The sequence below is a fragment of the Myotis yumanensis genome, unplaced genomic scaffold (genome assembly GCF_028538775.1).
Source record: "Myotis yumanensis isolate MYYU_CA2020_CCGP unplaced genomic scaffold, mMyoYum1.0.hap1 SCAF_1, whole genome shotgun sequence".
Taxonomy (NCBI): Eukaryota; Metazoa; Chordata; class Mammalia; order Chiroptera; family Vespertilionidae; genus Myotis; species Myotis yumanensis.
In genome coordinates, this window is record NW_027223752.1 from 201,863,418 (window position 1) to 201,888,659 (window position 25,242).

The following is a 25,242-nucleotide window of genomic DNA, read 5'->3' on the forward strand; positions in this document are numbered from 1 at the left end:
TGCCAGTCAGTGTCAAAAGCTCCGCCTTCTAGGCAGCCATTGGCTCCTGGCACTTCACCCAGATTAGGTTCTGATTGGTCAGTTTCTATGCCATTCAGCATCTCCGGGCCTATCTCTGGGCCTGATCAAAGAGATGGGGCTGATCAGCAACCCCCATGGAGGCCCAGAGAGAAACAGAGGCACAGCTGCTGGTGAAGCCCGGAGAAAAAGAGAGAGGCAATGGCTGATCAACATCTTCCACAGAGACTGCGGATCAGACCCTGTCTCTCTCTCTGGGTCTCTCTCTGGGCCTGATCCACAGCCCCCTCAGCAGTCAATGCTGGATCACCATGCCCTCAGCAGTGGCACTCAGTGCTAGTTCGCCACAGCAACCCAGCACTGACTGCAACAGAGGCTGTGGATCAGACCCTGCCTCTCTCTCTGGGCCTCTCTCTGGGCCTGATCTGCAGCCCCCTCAGCAGCACTGACTTCCGGTGTTAGGTCAAGCCTTCAGTCCTTGTGGATGTTACGACCCTGGCTCTTTATATAGATTTTGCTGTAAATCCATTAGACAATTTCATTGTAAGAAAAAAGTCTTGCTTTGAAAAATGAGGCAAAACACTAGCCTAAACTTCTCTCTTTCAAAAAACTCTTACCTTGATAGAGGTTGATAAATGATTATTTATTAGTAAAAACTCAATTAAATATTTTGACCTTGACAGTTAACTTCTCTTCCTTAAGCCCTACTAGGATCAGGAGCTCAAGGGCTTTGAGGAAGCAAATATGTGAATTTAAAAAAATCATATATTTTATAAAGTCTATAATTCTTAATATAATTTTGTTATTCAATTCCTAAAATAATCCTGAGATAATGTTAGAAAAATTTTAATAGTGTCATCTTGCCAATTGATGGGAAGAAGGAATTCAGATGATTTGCCTAAGAATAAGAGGAATCCTAATCCTCAATGTCCTGATCTGTTATTCTTCTTCTGTCTACCATTCAGATTATAAACTGGGCAAATAAATCATGATGACAATATCTATTGTGATGTGAATTAAATGCAATAGTGTAAGTAGACATTAAAAAAATTATATTCAGTCCTGACCGGGTGGCTTGGTAGATTCTCCCTCATATCAACTTTCTCTCTCTTTCTCTACCTCTCTCTCTAGAAATCAATAAAAACATATCCTCAGGTGAGGATTTAAAAAAATAAAATATTCATTCCTATTATTACTGGACATGCTGGGCCCTTCTGAGGGTTGAAGTCCTCATCTAATCTCCATTTTTTAGACTCTCCATAAACTGGATTACCTCTTTTTTTAAACAAAATATAAAATATGCTGAAAAATATATGACGAAAACATAAAAATCCAGCCTTATTTCATGTACTTCAACCCTGTCACTCTCATTTGCTTAAGCAGTGCTATCAATTCATCTAGAGAACCTTCCCTGACACTCAAGGTCAAGGCTATTTCCCACGTGTTTCCACATTATCCTCTGCTACAACAATAAGACGTTTCTCACAAGATACTGACTTTGCTGATTACTTATCTATATTACTAATTATGTACTTGAGCTTTGCCTGTCACAAAGATGGTACTCAACTACTTAAGGAACAAATAAAGGATGGATGATGAAGCACAGTGCTTTTTTTTTTAAAAATTGAGATAACTAAAACAAAATTTTCAGATATATTTCCACAAGTGCTTCTTAAATACAAAAATTTCAGTGTTCCTATATAATGTAACTTTAATCAAGTTATCAAACTTAGTAATTCCCGTAAGGGACCTCCTGATGCCATAGTAGGTATATTTAACAATTTGCTGAACAACAGACAAATAAACCTGTAGATGATGCCCAATAATGGAAAGGTGTTTTTTATTTTCACTCGAGAATATTTTTCCATTGATTTCTAGAGAGAGTAGAAGAGAGAGGGAAAGACAGAAATATTGATGTGAGAGAAACACATTGATTGGTTGCCTTCTGCACGCACCCTGACCAGGGCCCAGGCTGTGGAGGAGTCTGCAACCGAGGTAAGTGTCCTTGACTGGAATCAAACCCAGGACCCTTTGAAAAGGTTTTTAAATACCATAAATACTATTTCAGTTTAGTATAAAATCACACTACCTAAATATCTGTAATGATTATTTTTCTGTCTAAAAGAGAAGACAATTAGGTGCTTCCTTAGACAATAGAAGTAGAGAGAGCTAAGAAGTTATTAACCAGCTGCGTTGCCACCTTGGGGTAGAAGCATCCCCTTCCTTCTTTTATCCCTAAACTGACCTCGCTATAATCTCTCTCTCAGTACCACATTCAAAATTCAGTCTAAACACTTTCTTGCCTTGATAAACTATAAACTTGCTGAATCCCTGGGGCTTGGTGTGTGGGGTGTTGTAATCTGAAATTTTATAAAGGATGGAAAGGGAAAGCGTCTTTGAGAAAGTGATACTGGAGCAAAGACTTGAAGGAGATGAGAAAGTTGGCCCTGTGACTCTTTGCAGGGTAGGAGGAGGGAGACTTTCAGTTCTCACTACAACACCCTGGTATGTTTATGGCAAGATGATGAGGCTGGTGTGGCTGAAGCCAAGTGAGCAAAGGGAGGGATATAGGAAAGGAAGTCAAGAGATGATAATGCAGCTGGGTTTTGGATTCTGCTTTTATTGAGATAAGAAGTCCTTCAGATTGGATCAAAGGTATGAACTACCTGGTTTGCATTTTTAAAGGGTGATAAAATTGCTTTTGAGAATGAATCAGAGGAGTGACACAGTCTGACTCACATTTTAAGAGTATCCTTCTGGCCATTATGCTGAGAATAAACTTAAGGGGACAAGGAGGAAAAAAAGGAGGACAACTAAGGGGCTGAACTGAAAAATAGAGAAGTGATAGTGGCTTAAATCTAGGTGGTAGTGATGAAAATACTGAGAAGTTGTCAGATGCTGGATCTGGCAGGATACACTCCTAGGACTGGGTGTGAGTATGAGTGGGGGGAAAAATAAAATATTTGGTTTCGGGCCAAGGCACCTGGAAGGACATCACTAAGAAGGAGAGGAATCAGATGAGAGAATACCGAAAGTGTAGTTCTAGAATTGTGAACCTTACTAGAAGTCTAAGTGGACATATGAAGTCAACAATTGAATCTATGAGTCTGGAGTTAAGAAATGGAGATAGAAATCTGGGAATCATGAGATGATGTTTAGAGCCATATGACTAGACTACATCTAGAATTACACCTCAGACCAGAGCAACTATGAGAGGTCATGGAGATGAAAAGGAACAGCAAAGGAAGCTAAGAAAGACCAGTTGCTGAAGAAGGTAAGAAACAGGAGAGAATGGTGTACTCAAGACAAAGGGAAGAAAATGTGGCAAGAATGTGGTAAATGCAAATTGTCCATAAGTTACCTCACTAAATGCATCCGACTCATCCTTTGGAGCAGAGTACTTTTTTGAAGAGCTGTCTCTGAGCAGGCCTGCCTTAGATGATCCTCCTCTGTGTCCCCACATCACAGTGTTGACCTCAATTATAATATTTATCACAGTTAAGACTGCAGCTTCACTTCTCTGCGTGAGATCCTTAAGGGCTAGAAGCTTCCCTGTGATGTGGAATCTAGAAATATCTCTCTGGGAGACGGAGTAGGGGTGGGGGGAGGATTTATGTTTATTGAGAACCTACTATGTAATAAGCAACTTGTCAATACCTTTACTCGGGTATTTAAAAAATGAAGGAAGTACTGAATGAACAGTAGAGGTCACATAGATAACAGATAAGGACAAATCAGTACACAGGCAGAGTCCTGGAGTGAAGACCTGTGACTGGGGAACCACAGTTTAATAACAATAACTATCAAGATTACTCAGCTAACTCGTCTTGCTCCTTTTCCAAGATTGTCAACCAAATTCTCCAATATGATTTTGTTTCTGTTACAGATCAACTTGCAGAATTAGAGAGTGAAACTGCCAACATAAATAACTGTTCAATTTGGCTACAGTATTTGTCACTCTGGGGAGTAAATTAGTGGTTTGTTTTAGACATTAGTCTAATGAAGGTTTGGTGAGTGTGTAACTTTTTGGACTTCTGCGTATAACTGGTCTGCTTGCATTCTGCTTTTCAAATGTCAAAATCAAGTAGCGAAATCAAAATGAAACTGACTTAGAGTATGTGATAAAAGAAATCCAGGACATACATACTGTGTGGCTGACGGCTAAAGGAAAATATTGATTTCCATTTATTATATCTCTTGTTGACATAATAATGGTCACAGTAGGGATTCTTGTATAATAGATGATTGGGTAGATGTTGTCATGCAATGAACTGAACAAAACGATATTTTGTGGTTGTTTCAAATGCGATCCATTTTTTTTTCTGAGTTTCAATTTATTCCCTAAGCTGAGAAATAGAATCCCAGAGCCATACTAACACATTCCACGTTTAAATCTAACATTTGGTAGTGCAGCCAAATTGCTAAGCTAGATCAATTTGTGATGCCCTGAGAAAATGTGCTTGCAGTCGTTTGAAGACCAAAACTTGAACTGTGCTGACACAGCTAAGGCAATTTACTCTTAAGTGTAACTGGGCTTGCATTTGGTCTCCCTCTGGGATACTTGTACCATCTTTAAATTCAACAGTGTCAAAGAAAATTTTGGATGAAACTATTCGGATCAATGACAACAGGTAGATAAACCGTAGCTAGTTTTCCCTTTTTAAAATATGGTAGATAGCAATGCTTCCTCTATATTTATTGACACCAGGGAGATGAGAAGAGAATTCACAAGTATATAATTTCTTGTTAGCAACTCATCTATAAATCTCTGTAACCACATTAATCAGCACTTTGTATTTTCATGTCCTAAGTATACCTGAAATCTAAATCCTCTTCACACCCACCATGACAGCCAGAGCTGTGCTTGGAACAGATCAATGCAGGCAAGTTAGTGATGTTCCCAACTTTGGAAACTACCAATCACATGGATTTTTCTTTAGGATGGTGTCTTCTTGAATGGACAAAACCCATCACATGTGTTAGAATTGCTAAGCTCTTTGCATTACTGTGCATTGTGCTTAATGGCTGCTTCCCAAGAGTCATTCTAATAGAATTTAAACCCACACATAGCTCCTTAGTCTTTAACATATTGTATCCCAGTTTCTAATCTCACCACACTGGCTTTTGGTCCTGGGGTCCTCTCTTGCCCTGTTCATGAGGTCTGACATTTACTCATGCAATATAAAAGCAGGGGAGACTAAGGGAAATTTTATAAGCAAACTTTGATTTTTGATTTTAGGAACTACATTAATGGAAAAAAAGAAGAAGAAGAGTTATTCGAATCATCTGGGAGGATACGGGTTGAACACCAGAGAGTTCCTGAATAGAATCATTATGGAAGTGGAAAAACTCTAAAGTGAGCAGTGAGACTGATCCGTAGAGTTAAGACATTTTACAGTTAGAGTCCTGATTGTAAGCATTTTTATTTTATGGTATGTCTCTTACCTTAACTTCCACATGTGCCATCAGTACTGCAAAATTGGTTAGGTGGTTACAAGAGCATGTCGTATGTGTCTTATTTGTTGTCAGGAGCCGGCAGCCTTGAGTTGACCAATAACCCGTCATTGTGCGCTTGGAATAGCTCCAAAATGAACAGTTGGGGTTGAAATTTTCCTCGGACTGCTACAGGGTAAAAATAAAATCAATAAAGCCAATAGCTACTTTATGATCACATAAATTAGGTAGACATTTTCTTTACATCAACACAACTTCATACTCTATTACAATTCTTGTGGAGATGTCTGCCAGTGTTTTCCTATGAAGCGGAACTCACCAAGTCTAAGCAATTTGCTGTTATCTATTCCCCCTGACTAGGGATGAGTTTACTTTTCCAAATATTAATATTTAAGGAATACTAGTACCAGTATTTCAGAATCACATCAATTGATTTCAAAGTAAAGTACACTGCAGAGTAAAAATAACTGCTCTAATCAACTTCCAAAAGGCAAATGGTTTTTAGAAATCTTTGTTAAATTTATAATGCAATCGTAGTATAACAAAATTTATCTACACACAAAGATATAATTACTTATAGTATCCTATATGAAACCATGTCCAGTTCAACTGAATATATTGCTAGCTCTTTGTAATATGGAGAAGCATTTATATATCTATCTATGAATATTTTATCATAAGCAATCTACATATTCAAGAAATATTCTCCTTTCTTATTTCAGAAAAAAATTACCACTATCATTTAATAGGCTTTGAATTGCTACATATCAAATAATAAAAATGTAAAAAATTAATACACTTTTTGTTTTATATTTGTGGACAACTAAACTTAAGAAGCCATTTTCTCACCTTAATATGTTTAACAGTGAATACGACAGGATCAGCCAAATAAACCTTATTACTGAATTCTTTGTTTATTGCTGCTGTAATGACGGGCGAATTGACAATAACCGAATGATTGGTGGACATAGCTTCTGTTCCCAACTTCATGCTGGCATTCTCCGTGGACAAATAAGGACCCAAGTTGTTATATAAAACAAAGGCCACTCTGATCTCTCCTAAAATAAATGCAAATGTGAATTATAAATTGGGGAGAAACTCTGATTACTTTCTGTATGTTCTACTTAAATTAGATAGTTCTAATTAGATTGTAATCAAATCTGTATAATATATACTCACAACAACTTAAGAATTCATTTTAACCAAAGTGCCAAGTCATTCATTGGGAGAGGAAAATCAAAAGATGCTGAAAGAACTGCATATAAGTATTAAAAGAAATGAACCTCAATCCCTATCTCACTCCATACTCAAAGATTATTCAAGATGGATCACATACATAAACAAAAAAAGTAGAACATAAAACTTTCAGAACAAAATATAGAATATCTTTGTAATCTTGGGGAAGGCAGACATGACTTGGTTAGGAACCCAAAAACACTAATCATAAGGGAAAAATGGTAAATTGATTTTGTCAAAATTGAAATTTTATGTCTATCAAAATATAGCATTAAGAAACTGAATAGGCAAACCACAGACTAGAAAAAAAAAGTATGACTCATGAATACATAAAGCATGTCTGCTAATCAACAGCAAAAGAATAAATGCCACACTAAAATGGCAAAATATAAACAAAAACTTTAGAAAAAAATAATATATGATAGGCTAAGCAACATGAAAAATAATCAACATCATTATTAATGAGGAAAGTAATTAAAATCACATCAAGATAACATTTCATAGCTACTAGCATCTCTAAAATGAAAAAAGACTGCCCACACTAATGTGGATAAGGATGGGGAACAATTGGAACTCTTGTGTGCTGCACACGGCTGGAAGAAGTATAAAGTCGTTCAACTATTTAGACAAACATTTGGCAGGATTTTTTATAAATACATATCTACCCTTCCTAGATAAGTGAAAACATAAATTCATAAAACAAACAAACAAACATGTATAAGAATGTTGATAGCATCTTTATTTATAATAGCACCAAACTGGAAACAACTAAAAACCTATCAAAATGAGAATAAATTATAGTATATGAACCTAATGGAATATACTACGCATCAATAAAGAACAAACTACTGACACATGGAGCATCATGACGGAATCCCAAAAATACTGAGTGAGAGAATACCGACAGGAAAGACTCCACAGTGTATGACTCAGTTACATAAAAGCTCAGAACAGGCAACGGTTGTCTATACAAACAGTAATGAAAAGAAAGTAGTTTCATCAGGTGGGTCAGGGGGTGAGCAGAACAGAAAGAAGCACCAGGGAATTTTCTGGGTAATAGAAGAGATTCGTATCTTATATTTCAGAGGATAAGTACAACTGTCAAATTCATCTAGCTAAACACTTACGGTTATGTGAATTATATTACATGTAAATTATATCTCAATTGCAATAAAACATAAATACAAAGATTCAAAATTTTTATCTGTTTTTTCAAACTCAATTATGTTCTATTAAGGTCACTGTTTCCATACATCCTTCCACCTTATGTTTTCCCTATGACAATCCTCTGTAAAAGTAACCATCTTTTAACTTTTTTCCATATTTCCTTTCCTAAAAGAAGTCAAGTCTTCTATTATGAACTCATATTGGTCCAAGAGTCAGATTCTGCCCTGACTACTAACATTTTTAAGAAAAGGAAATATTGTAATTTATGACAACTTGGCTGAATCTTGAGAGCACTATGCTAAGTGGAATAAGTCAAACAGAGAAGGAATACTGTCTGACCTCACTTACATGCAAAATCTTAGGATAAAAACAACTCATAGAACTGAAGGGTGGTTCCCAGAGATGGGTGGTGGGGAAGAGAATAGAAGGGTGGGTAAAGGGGAGCAAAAGGTACAGTGCAGTGACTGTGGTTAATAACACTGTCTTGCCTATTTTGGAAGTTGCTAAGAGTAAATTTTAAAAGTTCTCAAAAAAACACACACCACAAATTGTAACTGTGTGTTGATAGATGTTAACAAGATTTACTATACTGTTCATTTTGCAATATATGCAAATATCAAATCATTATGTTGTATACCTGAAACTAGTATAATGTTATATGTCAATTATATCTCAATAAAAATAAAGAATTGAGACCAGACTGTCTGGATCACAGAGTGCATGCTAAAGACAGGTGTGAAGTGGAACACATGAGGCAGGAAGGAAGTGGACCAGGTAATAACATGTGATAGCATTGGTTAAGTCATTTGATGTCATTCTAAATACAACTGGCAAGATTTATGTTTGGGGAAGAACCTCTGTCAACAGAATTTATGTTTGGGAGCAAGAGTTAAGGAGGGAAACCAGTTAGGAAGCTAATACAGGAATCTGATTTTGTTTTATATGAGATCTTATTGCTGCCTCAAATTTCACATTGTCAAATTAGCAACATAATAAAGATTTATAACTTCAGTCTTATAAGATTGCCAACACTTACAAAAAAATTTTGTTCGGCTGAGAACAAACATAATTTGTTTTTCTTGAAATTATTTAATATGCTATTTAAAAAACAAAACAAAAATCTATTCACCCTTCAATCTGAAACCTTAGCTTTGAGTTAGTCACTACGACTTGAAGTTATCTTACGATCACTAACAGGTTAAAGCAGCGGTTCTCAACGTGTGGGTCGCGATCCCTTTGGGGGTCGAACGACCCTTTCACAGGGGTCACCTAAGACCATTGGAAAACACATATATAATTACATATTGTTTTTGTGATTAATCACTATGCTTTAATTATGTTCAATTTGTAACAATGAAAATACATCCTGCATATCAGATATTTACATTACGATTCATAACAGTAGCAAAATTACAGTTATGAAGTAGCAAAGAAAATAATTTTATGGTTGGGGGTCACCACAACATGAGGAACTGTATTAAAGGGTCGCGGCATTAGGAAGGTTGAGAACCACTGGGTTAAAGGTTCTCACTTCCTTGGACAAAAATAAATTTTTACATTAATATTAGGGAGGCTTGATATATACTTTCTTTATGAGATTACTTAATTTTAATCAAATTAAAATTATTCAGTGAACTTATCCCTGTTTACTACACTGACCTCTTTTACCAGTTCCATTCCCCAAAAGCACCTCCACACAGGAAATTTTTGTGAAAGAAAAACATAGACACACCCTCAAAATAAGTGACTAAGGAAAAAACATGTAATTTTAAAATCACAAGTAAAATTTTCATTACTAATTCTGACAAGTTAGTAAGTTAGTCCTTTCAAGGAAAAAAAAATTATCTGGATTTGTTGTTCATTAATTTCCCTCATATTCAACTTTCTGACATTTTACTGATACTGAAAAGTAACAAAACACTTTACAAATCTGAGAATTTTGTAGAACAAATATAATTTCTCTATTGTTGGTGCAGGCGACAGAAAGAGGAGGAAGAGCAGGAGAATGAGTACAGTGATGAGAGGAGACAGACAGCAGATGAGAAGGAGATCAGGTTTTGAACAGCACATTTAAAATTCCAAGCCAAGAAGCAATGCATCGATAAGTTTAATTCTATCAAGCTTAACAAACAGACTCTAACCTACCATTTCGTCCATTTTGCTTTAAAGTATTTGCAGAAAGCTGGATGGTGCTTCCATGACCCATGGTTTCTGGAAATTTTAAGTCTTCCAAGTTTCCTTCTGTGCTCAGCCTTGCAACTTCCAACTCTGTCAATGGCAAAGAGATATCAGCGCTTACTGAGAAATATTGCAAAGCTAAGGTGGTTTTCTAGATTGCTGAAATAGTTCTGAAGTCAAAACACTGGAATTAATGTTCTACTTGTCATGCTTTATAGTAGTTCAATCTTTTATTTAGAAAGTATGATTTTACAATCATATGGTTTTTTCAAAATAAAGCAAATAAACAGTGAATGTCAGGTAAATAAGAATTCAGATGTATCAGTTATAAAGTAAAAAAGAATTAAAATTCCAGCTCAAATCCTTATACTTTGTCATTGACTTAAAGTTTATTTTTAAAATATTATCTTTATTTTATGAATTAGATATAAATACCTTTATAATCTAGAGCTGCAGTATTATATCAATATTGATCTATATTTAAATCTAATAAGTTTGAAACAGCTTTATCAATTCTTTTGAAATAAAACTGTCAGCTACATCCCTATACACAATAAAAATAGATTTATACTCCTATGAGCCAATAACGCAGTTATCAGAAATTATTTTAACCCCTAACTTAATGAATGATTTCTTTACAGTATGTAATTCAAAGACACTCTTATTATGACTAAAGTAACCCATAAGCCCTGTCTTAGGAGGATAAATTTTTAAATAGTATTATATATATACATATATATACACACACACACATACACACACACACAAACAAATATACATTAAAAACAAAAAAAATTAAATGAACCTCACTGTAAGTGATCCGAGGCTAATATACCCAATACTGGAATGTCCAAAGGAGGATAACATACATGATTATGAGGGCCCTTTAAGCCAATGACAGGTGATATCCTTTTCATGACAGAAAAAGAACAGAGTACTATTCATAATATCTAGGCCACCACCGATACTTTTTTCTTTTCCCTCTTCTGCTGTCCAAGGGTCTCTGGCCCTTCTGTACAACAAAGGCCACTTACGAATATTGTCTGTGTTCTCCCTGACGATGTCAGTCTTCAAAAGGTTATCAGCCAGCACAAAAGCACTTTCCTCCACGGTGTCAAGCAACATGGTGGCTGCACGGAGTTGATCGCTTGTCGTCAGGTCTCTCCACGCGTTCGAGGCTTGTGGCTGAAGGAGGTTGTTAACTGTCTCGACCATTGCCTACAAGAGGATGAACACAATGACAGAGGTCTCCAGTGAACCCGCGGAGCTGTCAGAAATCCAGGCGTACATGTTGCCCGGCAAGCAAGGATCAGAGGTGTGCGCGAGGTCAGTATTGTCCCAGCCTCCCCTGTGACATGCTGCAGCAGCAGTGTTCATTATTTTGTTCTGTAAAAACCCGAGCTGAGACTTTGCAAGGCAAGAGGAAAACCTGCTTTTGCTTTGAAAGGACAACAGATACAGCCATGCTTATTCCTTAGAATCAACAGCAAGGCTTCAAGAAGACTTTAAATTATTTGGCTGGTGAACTGTTGGCAAGTAATTTAAACCAACACCTGTATCACATCACCCACAGAAAACAATTTTTTTCTATACATCACCATAAAACTAGATCCTGAACACAACAGAAATTAACAGGATGCCTATAGATAGGCCAATAAAAGAATGTGTTGCTTATAGGTCGAGGCCTCACTGAGCAAATCAATTTTTTTTCTTAGCCAGCTGGTAAAATGTCAGAATGGGGAAAATATCAAAGTATACATACTCCCAGGGGCTTTGGCTCTGTTATGTGTGGAGAGAAACTTTCACACTGTTTACTGTTGGGCAGGGGAATAAACAGTGGGAACTTGTTACGTAGGGCCCTCAGGTGTTTTTCCTTAAAAAAAGCAGCGGTAGGTACACTCACACATAGAGATAAAGCACCACATTTCACATGGCTTTATCCAAAAGAATCACCTCTGTAGTTATAACTTGTATATTTCCTGTGGTTAGCTTTATGCTCTAGGTTACAAAGAAAAAACAGTTCTCCCAGTAAGATCTTCTTAAGGTTTCATTCAAACATAGAGGATTGCAAAATAGAAAAATACAACATCTGAAGTTTGAAAGTGATCCTCCCTGAACCCTTTGATTATGAAATGCCCATCTTTTCCAGAAATAAAAGTTGAATAAACAGCCAACACAAGCACTTTCTAGGCAGCACACAGGAGCTTTAAAACAGGACTCCCATTATTGACAAGTTCGTAGAGGGGCTGGGAGAGATTGGAGAAACAGACACTGCATACACTGCAGTGTGTTCTGCTGGCTGGGGTTTTCATAGTAACCAAGGAACAACTGTTAAACATTCAGCTTCATAATGAAACACCTTGGCTGCCAATTAACACCAGCTTCAAAAACTCATTTGCCTTTTGATAAAAGTTGCTTTTCTTGATATTCTTCCCAGCTATTCCAAGTTCTGGCCAAAAATCTATTTCACTAGACTTTTATGTAATAGTCCTACGTGAGTACTTTGCATCATTAAAAAAAAATTTTTTTTTTTCTCATGAGTCTAAGGAAGGGGAATTTTCACCTAGTGTGCTTAGCTCTGTCATTTGTTCTGAGTTTAAAACCCGACCTGGAAGCCAGACAAAAGTATCTCCAGATCACAACAAAATAACCTGCTTTCCAGGAAGTTCTCTAACGCCAACGCCAACAGGATATGCCAGATAGGTGGTGCCAGATAGAACAGAAACAAACAAAAAGAAGTTCAGTATTTTCTAAAGCCAAATAGAGAACACCACTCTGTAGTGCAAGGAAGTATTCTCTCTGGGATTGGATGATCCTCTGAATTAATTAGAAATGCTCTGAAAATCCCACATGCAACAGGAGTTATGCCTGTTCTTTCAGGAGCAGCCATTTTAACATTAGTCAATAATCCTACACTGATTCATTTTAACCTCACCCTAGGGAATATTTCTCTGAAGATAATAATATTTCTACTCTGGCCTTTATTACTTTTCATTTTTTTAATTAAAAACTAAAGAAAAGGAAACAACTCTGATCAACTCAGAGAATGGGAGGGTATAGCAACATACGTATTAAATAGTTTGTGATGTGTGTTCAAAAGGCCTGAACAAACTAGCCTGTTCTCTGCTAGTTATACCCCTCAAGTAAGTAAATCTTAATAACATTATAATTAATACAATTTGCTTAAGCTTTCCAACGATTGCTGACATGTCCCGGTTACCAATTTTGTGAAGGCCAATTAAATAGTCACAACTCATCAATGGTAAAAGGATATTTATATTTTGTTTTCCTACACATTTATAAATTTTTGCCCACAAATGATGATCTCTGATCAAAAAAATTTTTGTCAAACTAGTCATTTACATAGGTTTTATAAGGTGAACACCATCTCTTTAAAAACAGGTTAATTTTAATTTTATTTGGTTATGAAGAAATGAGTCTAACTCAGAGGTTCTCAAACTTCTGGCCCTTTAAATACAGTTCCTCATGTTGTGACCCAACCATGAAATTATTTTCATTGCTTCTTCATAACTGTAATGTTGCTACTGCTATGAATCGTAATGTAAATATCTGATATGCATGATGGTCTTAGGCAACCCCTGTGAAAGGGTCGTTTAACCACCAAAGGGGTCGGGACCCACAGGTTGAGAACCGCTGGTCTAACTATATGTAGAACCAAGTTGAATGGGAAATGTTCAAGAAATTTAAAGTGAGGTACTGGGACATCATTTTAATGTTTAACAACTCTCACTGATTTCTCTTTGCTGTTATATTTTTCTGACCTAAAATTTACATTCTAAATTTGGAAGAAAATAAGATCAGTCCAGAATTTATCTTAAATAAATGTATATTCTCAATGTGTTGATCTGAGGGAAAAAGTCACCTAATGGTTTGGACACTTACAGATTGAAATAACCTAAAATTTTGAGAAGTAAATTTAATTAACAATGTCCTTGCCAGAAACTAAATACTAACTCACTTTATTATCTCTTTAAATATTTTTTTACTTATTGCTTTTAGAGACAGACAGAGGAAGGGGGGGAGAGACAGAGAGAGAGAGAGAGAGAGAGAGAGAGGGAGAGAGAGAAAGAGCGAGGAAAGCAAGAGAGAGAGAGAGAGAGAGAGAGAGAGAGAGAAACATCGATTTGTTGCTCCACTTACTTATGCATTCATTGATGATTCTTGTATGTGCCCTTATGGGGAATCAAACCCGCAACCGTGACATACTAGGACAATGCTCTAACCAACTGAATTACTGGGCCAGGGCTCATTATCTTTTAGAAATAACCAGCAACTAAATAGGAAATGGATGCTAGAAATTTGCATTCTACTTCTGCCACCAAAGTCAGTGTGCCTTCGGACAAATTTATGTTTTTTGACAAATCAACGAAGTGTTAACTATACAAGAAAATTAGTTTCAGTATGTTTCAATATGAGGCTAGATAGGGACATCCACTATTATACTATTCTCATGATATAGTTTATTGACTAGACTCTAAAGTGACTTTTGACTGTTTCTAAAAATCAAATATAAATTAGAAAGTGTCAAAAATCACTTCAATTCAAACCAAAATCATGGACACACCATATCCTTCTGGGCATATTTTTGCTTTACACAACATTATTGGACCTCTTATAATTATTCAGATCTTAAGCAAATCATTTGACTAGTTTTACTCATATAATTGTATGTTTGTTAAATCATTGTAAACTATATAACCTCACTGTACATATTTCAAAAGGGGGAGGATTTAGTTATTTGTTATAACTATTGTGAAACATTTGGGGAGAAAACTAGCTAAATATCTTCCCCAAAACAACTGTTGTCATTATTCAAAGAGCATGTGCTTGTGAAATAGGCTGGGAGGCCTTTGCAAAAATACATACAAGGATCTATGGTGAGAAACATCAATGTCACTTCCTACCCAGGAGAGCAGTACATCTCACACGAGGAACGCAGGATCACCTGGGGACTCACCTATCCCTGGCCCTTCACTTGAAAACCAACAAACGTAAGATCCAAATCAAATGAATGCCTTGTGAAAAGATAGATAACTTTACCACTGTTGAATTTTTCTAAAGACGAGCTTTTTAATCATAAGCTCATCCAGGTTTTAGCTCAAGTTACCAACTGCTCAATAAGGCCTTCCATTATCGGTACATCTAAAAAGAATCCCCCCAGTATTAAATCTATCACTTGGTTTGTTTTCTCTGTACCATGTATTATTACCTGAAATATCATATATTTATTTTTTAAAATATATTTTATTGATTTTTTACAGAGAGGAGGGGAGAGGGATAGAGAGTTAGAAACATTGATGAGAGAGAAACATCGATCAGCTGACTCCTGCACACTCCCTACTGAGGATGTGCCCACAACCAAGGTACATGCCCTTGACCGGAATTGAACCTGGGACCACTGAGCCAAATCGGTTAGGGCAAGTGCCATATATTTATTTATCAAATGACTATTTTAGATCTGTCCTTCAAGAAAAGTCTGGCTTTTGACTACCAGTGGTCAGCAAACTCATTAGTCAACAGAGCCAAATATCAACAGTACAACGATTGAAATTTGAGAGTCAAATTTTTTAAACTTAAACTATATAGGAAGGTACATTGTTATTAACTTAATTAGGGTACTCCTAAGGCTTAGGAAGAGCCACACTCAGGGGCCAAAGAGCCGCATGTGGCTCACGAGCCACAGTTTGCCGACCACGGGACTAGACCATAATGTTCACAGGGAAGAGATCTTGTTCATTTGTGTTTTCCCTGGGGAAATTTTAGTGCCTGGAGATATTTTGGATTTTCAATAAATGCCCACTAAACAGATAACCTACATTGACTATCAAATCATTAAAGGCCTGGGAGGAAGCAAGATGGCGGCGATATAGGCAGACGCGTCCCAGGTCTTGTCCCGGAGCAAACGGAGTAAGCAGCTGAAACTAATAACACCCACCCCGAATTGGCAAATTTACTCAGCTGGTGAGACGGCTTGCAGCCTGGAAGGGCAGACCTCCCCTGGAAAGGTTAAAAACCAGGGATCTGGGCAGGAAAGTTTGCCAGACCTGAGCCCAGAGGGTCGGAGGGAGACCGCATGGCAGACAGCCGCGTCTCTTGGGACAGACACAGACCCTGACCAGGGTAAGGAGTTCCGCGGGTTTGCTGGCGCCAGGAGATTTGAGATTTGGATTTTGTGATTGCGGAGAACTGAGACTAAAGGGGGCATCCTGAGGAACTGATCAGACCGTGCAGTGCCCATAAGAGAGGAGCGTTTCCCAGACCATGCAGTGCTGGTAAGAGGAGCGTTTCCCAGACCGGTAAGAGGAGTGTTTCCGCGGCCGGCCGGCGTTTGTCTGTTTCTTTGTTTTCACTGAACCCTGCTCATAGGACAGTTCGGATACAGACACTCACCTGTGCTGAAGAGAGGGTGAAGGTGCAGACGAGGGGAATCTGGGGAGAGGCTGAGGAAAGAGGGGGAGCCGGAGGAGGTGGCAGCGAATTGAGTGCTGAGACCCCCCTGGGCCCAGGACTGGGGCAGCCATTCCTCCAGAGGGTGGAATTCCTCCCCCCAGCCCCCCAGGCAAGGAGCACAGCCACACCCAGATTCCACCCTGTATGAGATAAAGGACTAAAACAAGCTGATTAGTCCCTGGGAGTTACCAGGGTCTGGCCTATAGAGGGATTTTCAGTCCCACCAACAACACAGAGCAGGGTAAGGATTAAAAAAGGATAGAGAAGCTGTATAGCCTCAGAGGCCAACCCAAAAACACTGCCACCCAGAGGTTGAGCCACAAACTGACTCTTAGGGGAATACAAATTAAGGCAGACTGGATCACAAATACGGCCTGCTTTAAAATCAGGACTGTGATTTACAACACGGAGGAACAGTGTAATGCAGGCAACACTCTCCTAAATACCTGGCAGGACCAAGGCGAACCAGGCTGAAGAGTAGAAGAACCGAAAGACCATCACTACTGCAAATTTTTTCTTTTTCTTTTTCTTTTTAATTTTTTCACCTTTTTACTAAGAAACCAATTTTTTTTTCTCTTTTTCTTCTTTTTCCATCACCTGATTTTACCCTTTCAATTACCACATTTTTATTTTTAACCAGTATTATTACTCCTACCATTTTACCATTTTTTAAAGTGCCATTTTATTTTCTCTTTATTTTCTTTTGGGATTAGTGTTCTCCATTCTATTTTCATCGTTCCTTTAGCATTAATTTTCCCTATCTCAATTCCACCTCTTTGCTAAAACCCTCTTCCTTACTTTTCCCCTTTTGGTGTCCTGTTTCTCTTACCCTATTCCTGCTCCAGACTTTCCCAATTCCCTCTTTTTACCCCCTGTCTAATTCCACCCTACTTATATATCCTATTTCCAATCTACTGCTCTAAATCCTTATACACCTATTCTTTATCCTTCTTCACTTTCCAACCATTTTTTTTTCTCTCTTATCTTTCTATTGTTTTCTTGATTGTTGAATATATTGGGCTTTTTTTTTTTTTTTTTTTTTTTTTAATTTGTTTGTTTGTTTTGTTTTGTGTTTTTTCTTCTTTTTTAGGACTGGTTGTGAGGTTGTTTTTCTTTTTCTTTTTCTTTTTCTTTTTTTTTTCTGCTGGTTTTTCCCTTCCCTCCCCCCCCCCCCACCCCAGCTATTTTTGTGCTTCTGTTTTCCCTTACCCCTCTGGATATTATTGGTGGTTTGTAGTTTGCATTCATCTCCAGGGATCTGTTGCTGGAATTTGTTGAGATTAGTGGCAGTTCTATTGGAGTTTGCTCCTCATATGGGGAGTCTCTTCCCCACTTCTACTTCATTCTCTTTTTTCGCTCTCTTTTTTTCCCCCCTCTTTTTTCCCAATTCTATTTTTGCACTCCTTTTTTGTTTGTTTTTTTCTTATTTTTCTTTTCTGTTCTCTCTTTTATCTTCTTCTCTTCTTTCTCCCTTATCCCCTAATTCTCTTAATTCGGGTGGTCACCTTTATTTGGAGTTATTAATATTGTGAATATACTTGTGTTCAGTGCCTGGTACGTTGTGCCTTGCTCTGTTGTATTTTGTGCCTTTAAATCAACGCAGCAGATCCAAGCAACAGCAGCCCCCTGATCACCGCAGCCTCCTGATCACCACAGCCTCCTGATCACCACACCCTCTGTCTGTGGAACAGCAACTGTACGTGAAGCCTCCCCCCACCAGCCAGAAGAGCCAACACAGCTGTGAACAACACCCACCAGAGGAGCTGCTGCCAACTGGAAAGCAGCTGCTACCGCAACCGTCTGAGCAGCAACCACAACCCAAGGAGCCCCTGCCACCCAGGGAGCAGCCACTGAACACCTCAACATCTACATATGTCAGCGAGATCAAACATGGGTAGGCAAAGAAACCCCCAAAGGAAAGAAAAGGAGGACTCGCCAGAAAAGCAGCTAAGTGAGACAGAGATATGCAACATGACGGAAAAAGAATTCAGAATAAGGTTCCTAGAGTACATGCACCACATGTTCAAGAAGCAAGAAGAAACAGATGAAAAACTCAACTACTTATGCAAGAAGCTAGAAGAAACAGATGAAAAAATCAACAACTTAAGTAAGTCCCAAGAAGAAATGAAGAGTGACATAGCTTCAATAAAAAACTCCATTGAAAGTATCAACAGTAGACTGGGAGAAGCGGAGGACCGAATTAGTGAATTAGAAGACAAGGAAGCAAAACACACTCAAACTGTACGGCAAATGGAGAAAAAAATTAAAAGACAGGAGGAGAGCCTAAGGGAGCTTTGGGACAACATGAAACGAAACAACATACGAATAATAGGGGTGCCAGAACAACAGAAAGATGAACATGGATTAGAAAACCTATTTGAAGAAATAATATCAGAAAACTTCCCTGAGGTGGGGAAGAAAAAAGTCACACAAGCCCAGAGAGTCCCAAACAAGGTGAACCCGAAAAGACCCACACCAAGACACATCATAATTACCATGGCAAATGTTCAGGATAAAGAGAGAATCTTACAGGCTGCAAGAGAGAGACGGAAAGTAACATACAAGGGATCTCCCATTAGATTATCAAATGATTTCTCAACAGAAACACATCAGGCCAGAAAAGAATGGACGGAAATCTACAAAGTGATGCAAAGCAAAGGACTGAATCCAAGAATACTCTATCCAGCAAGGCTATCATTCAAAATTGAAGGGGAAATAAGAAGCTTCACAGACAAAAAAGGGCTAAGGGAGTTTATCACCACCAAGCCAGCCATGCAAGAAATGCTAAAGGGACTGGTGTAAAAAGAAGAAATATCAAGCTCAGAAAGAAAACAGCCACACACACACACACAAAAAGAAATGGCTACAAACAAATACCTTTCAATAATAACTTTAAATGTAAATGGACTAAATGCTCCAACCAAAAGACATCGAGTGGCTGAATGGATAAAAAAACATGACCCATACATCTGCTGTCTACAAGAGACCCACCTCATTAGAAGGGACTCACACAGACTGAAAGTGAAGGGATGGAAAAATATCTTTCACGCAAATGGAAAGGAAAAGAAAGCTGGGGTAGCAATACTTATATCTGACAAAGTACATCTCAAAGTGAAGGCCATAACCAGAGATAAGGAAGGCCACTTCATAATACTAAAGGGATCAATACAACAAGAAGATATAACCCTGGTAAACATATATGCACCCAATGCAGGAGCACCCACATACATAAGAAAACTTCTGGAAGATATCAGGGGAGAGATCGACAACAATACAATCATAGTAGGGGACTTTAATACACCACTGACATCACTGGATAAATCCGCTAGACAAAAACTCAGCAAAGAAACAGCAATCCTAAATGACTCACTAGATCAGATGGACTTAATTGACATCTTCAGAACACTTCACCCCACAGCTGCGGAATATACATTCCTCTCAGGTGCTCATGGGACATATTCAAAAATAGACCACATATTGGGTCACAAGCAAAGTCTCCACAAATTCAAGAAGATTGAAATCATAAAAAGCTTCTTCACAGACCACGATGGCATAATGTTAGAAATAAACTACAATAAAAACAACCCAAAATACTCAAACACTTGGAAGCTGAATAGCATGTTATTAAATATTGATTGGGTTACCGATGACATCAAAGAAGAAATTAAAAACATCCTGGACACTAATGACAATGAAAACACAACAATCCAAAACCTCTGGGACACAATGAAAGCAGTCCTGAGAGGGAAGTTTATAGCTCTACAGGCCTATCTCAAAAAACAAGAAAAAATGGTAGTCAATCATCTAACTCTACAACTCAAAGAATTAGAAAGAGAGCAACAAGAACACCCCAGAGTGAGCAGAAGGAAGGAGATAATAAAGATTAGAGCAGAAATCAATGAAATAGAGACCAAAAAAACAATACAGAAAATCAATGAATCCAAGAGCTGGTTCTTTGAAAGGATAAACAAGATTGACAAACCCCTAGCCAGGCTCACCAAGAAGCAAAGAGAGAGGTCCCAAATAAACCAAATCAGAAATGATAGAGGCGAAATAACAACAGACCCCACAGAAATACAAATGATTGTTAAACAATACTACGAGCAACTCTACTCCAACAAACTGGACAACCTGGAGGAAATGGACAAATTCCTAGAAAAATACAACATTCCAAAACTCAATCAGGAAAAATCTAAAAACCTCAATAGGCCAATAACTATGGAAGAAATTGAAGCAGTCATCAGAAAGCTTCCAGCAAACAAAAGCCCAGGGCCAGACGGCTTCACAGGGGAGTTCTACCAAACATTCAAGGAAGAACTAAAACCTACCCTCCTCAGACTACTACAAAAAATTCAAGAGGAAGGAACGCTTCCAAGCTCATTCTATGAAGCCAGCATCACCCTAATACCAAAACCAGGTAAAGACATCACAATGAAAGAGAATTACAGGCCAATATCCCTCATGAACATAGATGCCAAAATCCTCAACAAAATCTTAGCAAATCGGATCCAGCAGTACATCAGAAGGATCATACACCATGACCAAGTAGGATTCATCCCAGAGATGCAAGGATGGTACAACATCCGTAAATCAATAAATGTGATACATCACATAAACAAATTGAAAGAAAAAAACCACATGGTCATATCAATTGATGCAGAAAAAGCATTCGACAAAATCCAACACCCATTTTTGATAAAAACTCTCAGAAAGGTGGGAATAGAAGGATCATACCTCAACATAATAAAAGCCATATATGACAGGCCCACTGCCAACATCATACTCAATGGACAAAAACTAACACCATTTCCCCTAAGAACAGGAACAAGACAGGGATGCCCACTCTCACCACTCCTGTTCAACATAGTACTGGAAGTATTAGCCATTGCAATTAGGCAAGAAGAAGGAATAAAAGGCATCCAAATTGGAAAAGAGGAAGTAAAACTGTCCTTATTTGCAGATGACATGATATTATACATACAAAACCCTAGAGACTCCATCAAAAAGCTACTAGACTTAATACATGAATTTGGCAATGTAGCAGGATACAAAATTAACCCCAAGAAATCTGAGGCATTTCTATACACCAACAGTGAACTTTCAGAAAGGGAGATCAGAAAAACAATCCCATTTACCATCGCACCAAAAAAATTAAGATACCTAGGAATAAACTTAACTAAAGAGGTTAAAGACCTCTACTCAGAAAACTACAGGACGTTGAAAAAAGAGATAGAGGAAGACATAAACAGATGGAAGAACATACCATGTTCTTGGATTGGTAGAATCAACATCATTAAAATGTCCATACTACCCAAAGCAATCTATACATTCAACGCACTTCCCATTAAAATACCAATGGCCTTCTTCAAAGATCTAGAACGAACTCTCCAAAAATTCATCTGGAATAAAAAAAGACCCCGAATAGCTGCAACGATCCTGAGAAAGAACAAAGTAGGTGGGATCTCAATGCCAGATATCAAGCTGTATTACAAAGCCACTGTTCTCAAAACTGCCTGGTACTGGCACAAGAACAGACATATAGATCAGTGGAATAGAATAGAGAGTCCAGAAATTAGCCCGAACCAATATGCTCAATTAATTTTTGACAAAGGAGGCATGAACATACAATGGAGCCAAGATAGTCTCTTCAATAAATGGTGTTGGGAAAATTGGACAGACATATGCAAGAAAATGAAACTAGACCACCAACTTACGCCATACACAAGAATAAACTCAAAATGGATAAAGGACTTAAATGTACGACAGGAAACCATAAAAATTCTAGAAGAATACAAAGGCAACAAAATCTCAGACATATGCCAAAACAATTTCTTCACTGATACAGCTCCTAGGGCAGTTGAAACTAAAGAGAAACTGAACAAATGGGACTACATCAAAATAAAAAGCTTCTGCACAGCAAAAGAAACCATCAACAAAACAACAAGAAAACCCACCTCGTGGGAAAACATATTTGCCAACGTCATATCGGATAAGGGCTTAATCTCCAAAATTTATAGGGAACTCTTACAACTTAACAAAAAGAAGATAAACAATCCAATCAAAAAATGGGCAAAGGATCTAAATAGACACCTTTCAAAAGAGGACATTCAGAAAGCCAAGAGACATATGAAAACATGCTCAAAGTCACTAATCATCCGAGAGATGCAAATCAAAACAACAATGAGGTACCATCTCACACCTGTCAGAATGGCCATCATCAACAAATCAACAAACGACAAGTGCTGGAGAGGATGTGGAGAAAAAGGAACACTTGTGCACTGCTGGTGGGAATGCAGACTGGTGCAGCCACTATGGAAGGCAGTATGGAGGTTCCTCAAAAAATTGGAAATGGAACTCCCATTTGACCCTGTGATCCCACTACTAGGAATATATCCCAAGAAACCAGAAACACCTATCAGAAAGGATATATGCACCCAGATGTTCATAGCAGCACAATTCACCATAGCTAAGATCTGGAAACAGCCTAAGTGCCCATCAGTAGATGAATGGATTAGAAAACTGTGGTACATCTACACGATGGAATACTATGCTGCTGTTAAAAAGAAGGAACTCCTACCATTTGCAACATCATGGATGGAACTGGAGAGCATTATGCTAAGTGAAACAAGCCAGTCAATGAAGGAAAAATACCACATGATCTCACTCATTCATGGATAATAAAGACCATTACAAACTTTTGAACAATAATAGATACAGAGGCAGAGCTGCCTCAAACTGATTGTCAAACTGCAGTGGGAAGGCCAGAGAGAGTTGGGGGGCAGGAGGGAGGGGAGTAAGAGATCAACCGAAGGACTTGTATGCATGCATATAAGCATAACTAATGGACATAAGACACTGGGGGGTAAGGGAGGGTAGTGGTTTGTCAAGGGCGGGGGGGGGGGGAAAAAGGATACTTATGTAATACCCTTTGTAATACTTTAAGAGGAAAATAAAAAAAAAAAAAAAAAAATCATTAAAGGCCTTATATACAATAGGAAAATTGAAAGCATCCTCTTCTAGATCTGGAACTTTTTGCCAGGTCTCCTAAGAAGTCTTCTGAAAGACTAAAGTGCTCAGATACACCACCACGGTATGGGAAGATAGCAAGCTAATTAGAGGGAATTAAGGAGACAACCAGAGTTCAAGGAGAAAAGCAGAACCACACATTACTGTAGTTAATGTGGACCACTCTGCATAACAACATATTCCAAAATGTTAAGTGTATCAAAGCTCACTTTCAATATAATTCAATGAGGTTTTATTAAATATGTAAGATATGTATGCTATGCAAAGAACTAGGGAATTCACCCTTTGGTGAAAAGAGATGGAAAACGTACAGTGTACTCTCAGTTTGCCGAAGGGCCACAGATCAGGACAAAATAGAGCTCTAAACTTACTGCAAATGGAACAAAAGAGAAATTCTTGCTGAAGAGGATGAAGAAAAGATCCCAGAGGTGTTGAGTTAGACCCTAAGAGATGAATAAACTTGCCTTGATTATGATGAGGAAATTTGAGGCTAAAGGATATAAAAAGCAAGTTGATGATTTAAAAAAAGGATAGAACCTGAGTAGGGTTTCGGAAAAGGAAAATGTATGGTTCACAGAAAGCGTGTGAATATGGTAGGAAAAATGGTAGGGAGAAGCCAGATCTTTGAAGAACTTCGGTATGATAGAATTTGGGGCGTTACCATAGAAAATGTACTGTCATTAAAATTTTTTTTTTTTTTTTAATATATGATCTCTAAAATTTCTTTTTTTTTTGAAATATATTTTTATTAGTTTTTCACAGAGAGGAAGGAAGAGAGATAGTCAGAAACATCGATCAGCTGCCTCCTGCACACCTCCCACTGGGGATGTGCCCGCAACCCAGGTACATGCCCTTGACCGGAATCGAACCCGGGACCTTTCAGTCCGCAGGCCGATGCTCTATCCACTGAGCCAAGCCGGTTTCGGCATCATTAAAAATTTTTATGTAAAGTAGTTATATGTTTACAGCTCTTTTAAAGCAAAATTTCCTCTAAAAACATATCAAAGAATGATTGGAGAGCTGATTTATGAAGCCAAGAAAAATAACAAATTGGGAAATAAATTCTATATAAGTTCATTTTTTAACATTCTTATGTGTTAAAACAGAACAAAATTTTATAAATATGCAAAGTATTATTAGGCAGCCTATTAGAAAGTAAAGAGCAATGATTTCGTATGAGTAGGTAAATTTAAATAATAGATTGCTAGCATTCTTTTGAACACTGCCTAGAAATTTTATTTTACTCTTTATTTCCACATCTTTGTTTTTTGATGTATTCTCCAGAACACAATATTTCTTTAACAATATAAACTGAAATCATTTTGCTGAACATTGTTTTTAGTTTTACTATATATTTTATATACAGTGCTATTAAATATTTTTCTTCATGATAAAAATCTCAGTATATGTAGAAAAAGAAAAATAAGTTTTCAGGTGTCCTCTGCTCTCATCTCCTATTTTCTGACTATATTTATATATAGTTTATATTTAGTTATAATTTGAAAAAGTAAAAACAACTTTTCTTTTATTCTTCATTTTTTTAATTCTTGATATGAAGTTTATCTGTTGAGGATAAAATAAAATAGAGCACACGTTTAAAATCATTACTGAATAGGCACAGTGTACTCATGTTTAGATATTGATTCAAATAAAATTTTTAAAGGTCAAGTGTTGGAAGAGTCTTTAAAACAG

General features: G+C 37.5%; 1 protein-coding gene across 24 annotated transcripts in view; it reads right to left on the minus strand.

Annotated features, from left to right (window-relative positions):
* ADGRL3 (adhesion G protein-coupled receptor L3) overlaps positions 1-25,242 on the minus strand; it is a 764,879-nt gene that overhangs the window by 96,453 nt on the left and 643,184 nt on the right. For 23 of the 24 annotated variants that reach the window (XM_070395881.1, XM_070395997.1, XM_070396008.1 and 20 more), the window contains 4 exons: positions 11,088-11,271; positions 10,021-10,143; positions 6,322-6,530; positions 5,464-5,640 (listed from right to left, as the gene is read on the minus strand). In XM_070395881.1, the coding sequence (XP_070251982.1) occupies positions 5,464-5,640; positions 6,322-6,530; positions 10,021-10,143; positions 11,088-11,271 (693 nt within the window). The remainder of the gene's footprint in view (positions 1-5,463; positions 5,641-6,321; positions 6,531-10,020; positions 10,144-11,087; positions 11,272-25,242) is intronic. The other variant, XM_070395909.1, reaches the window with a different exon arrangement.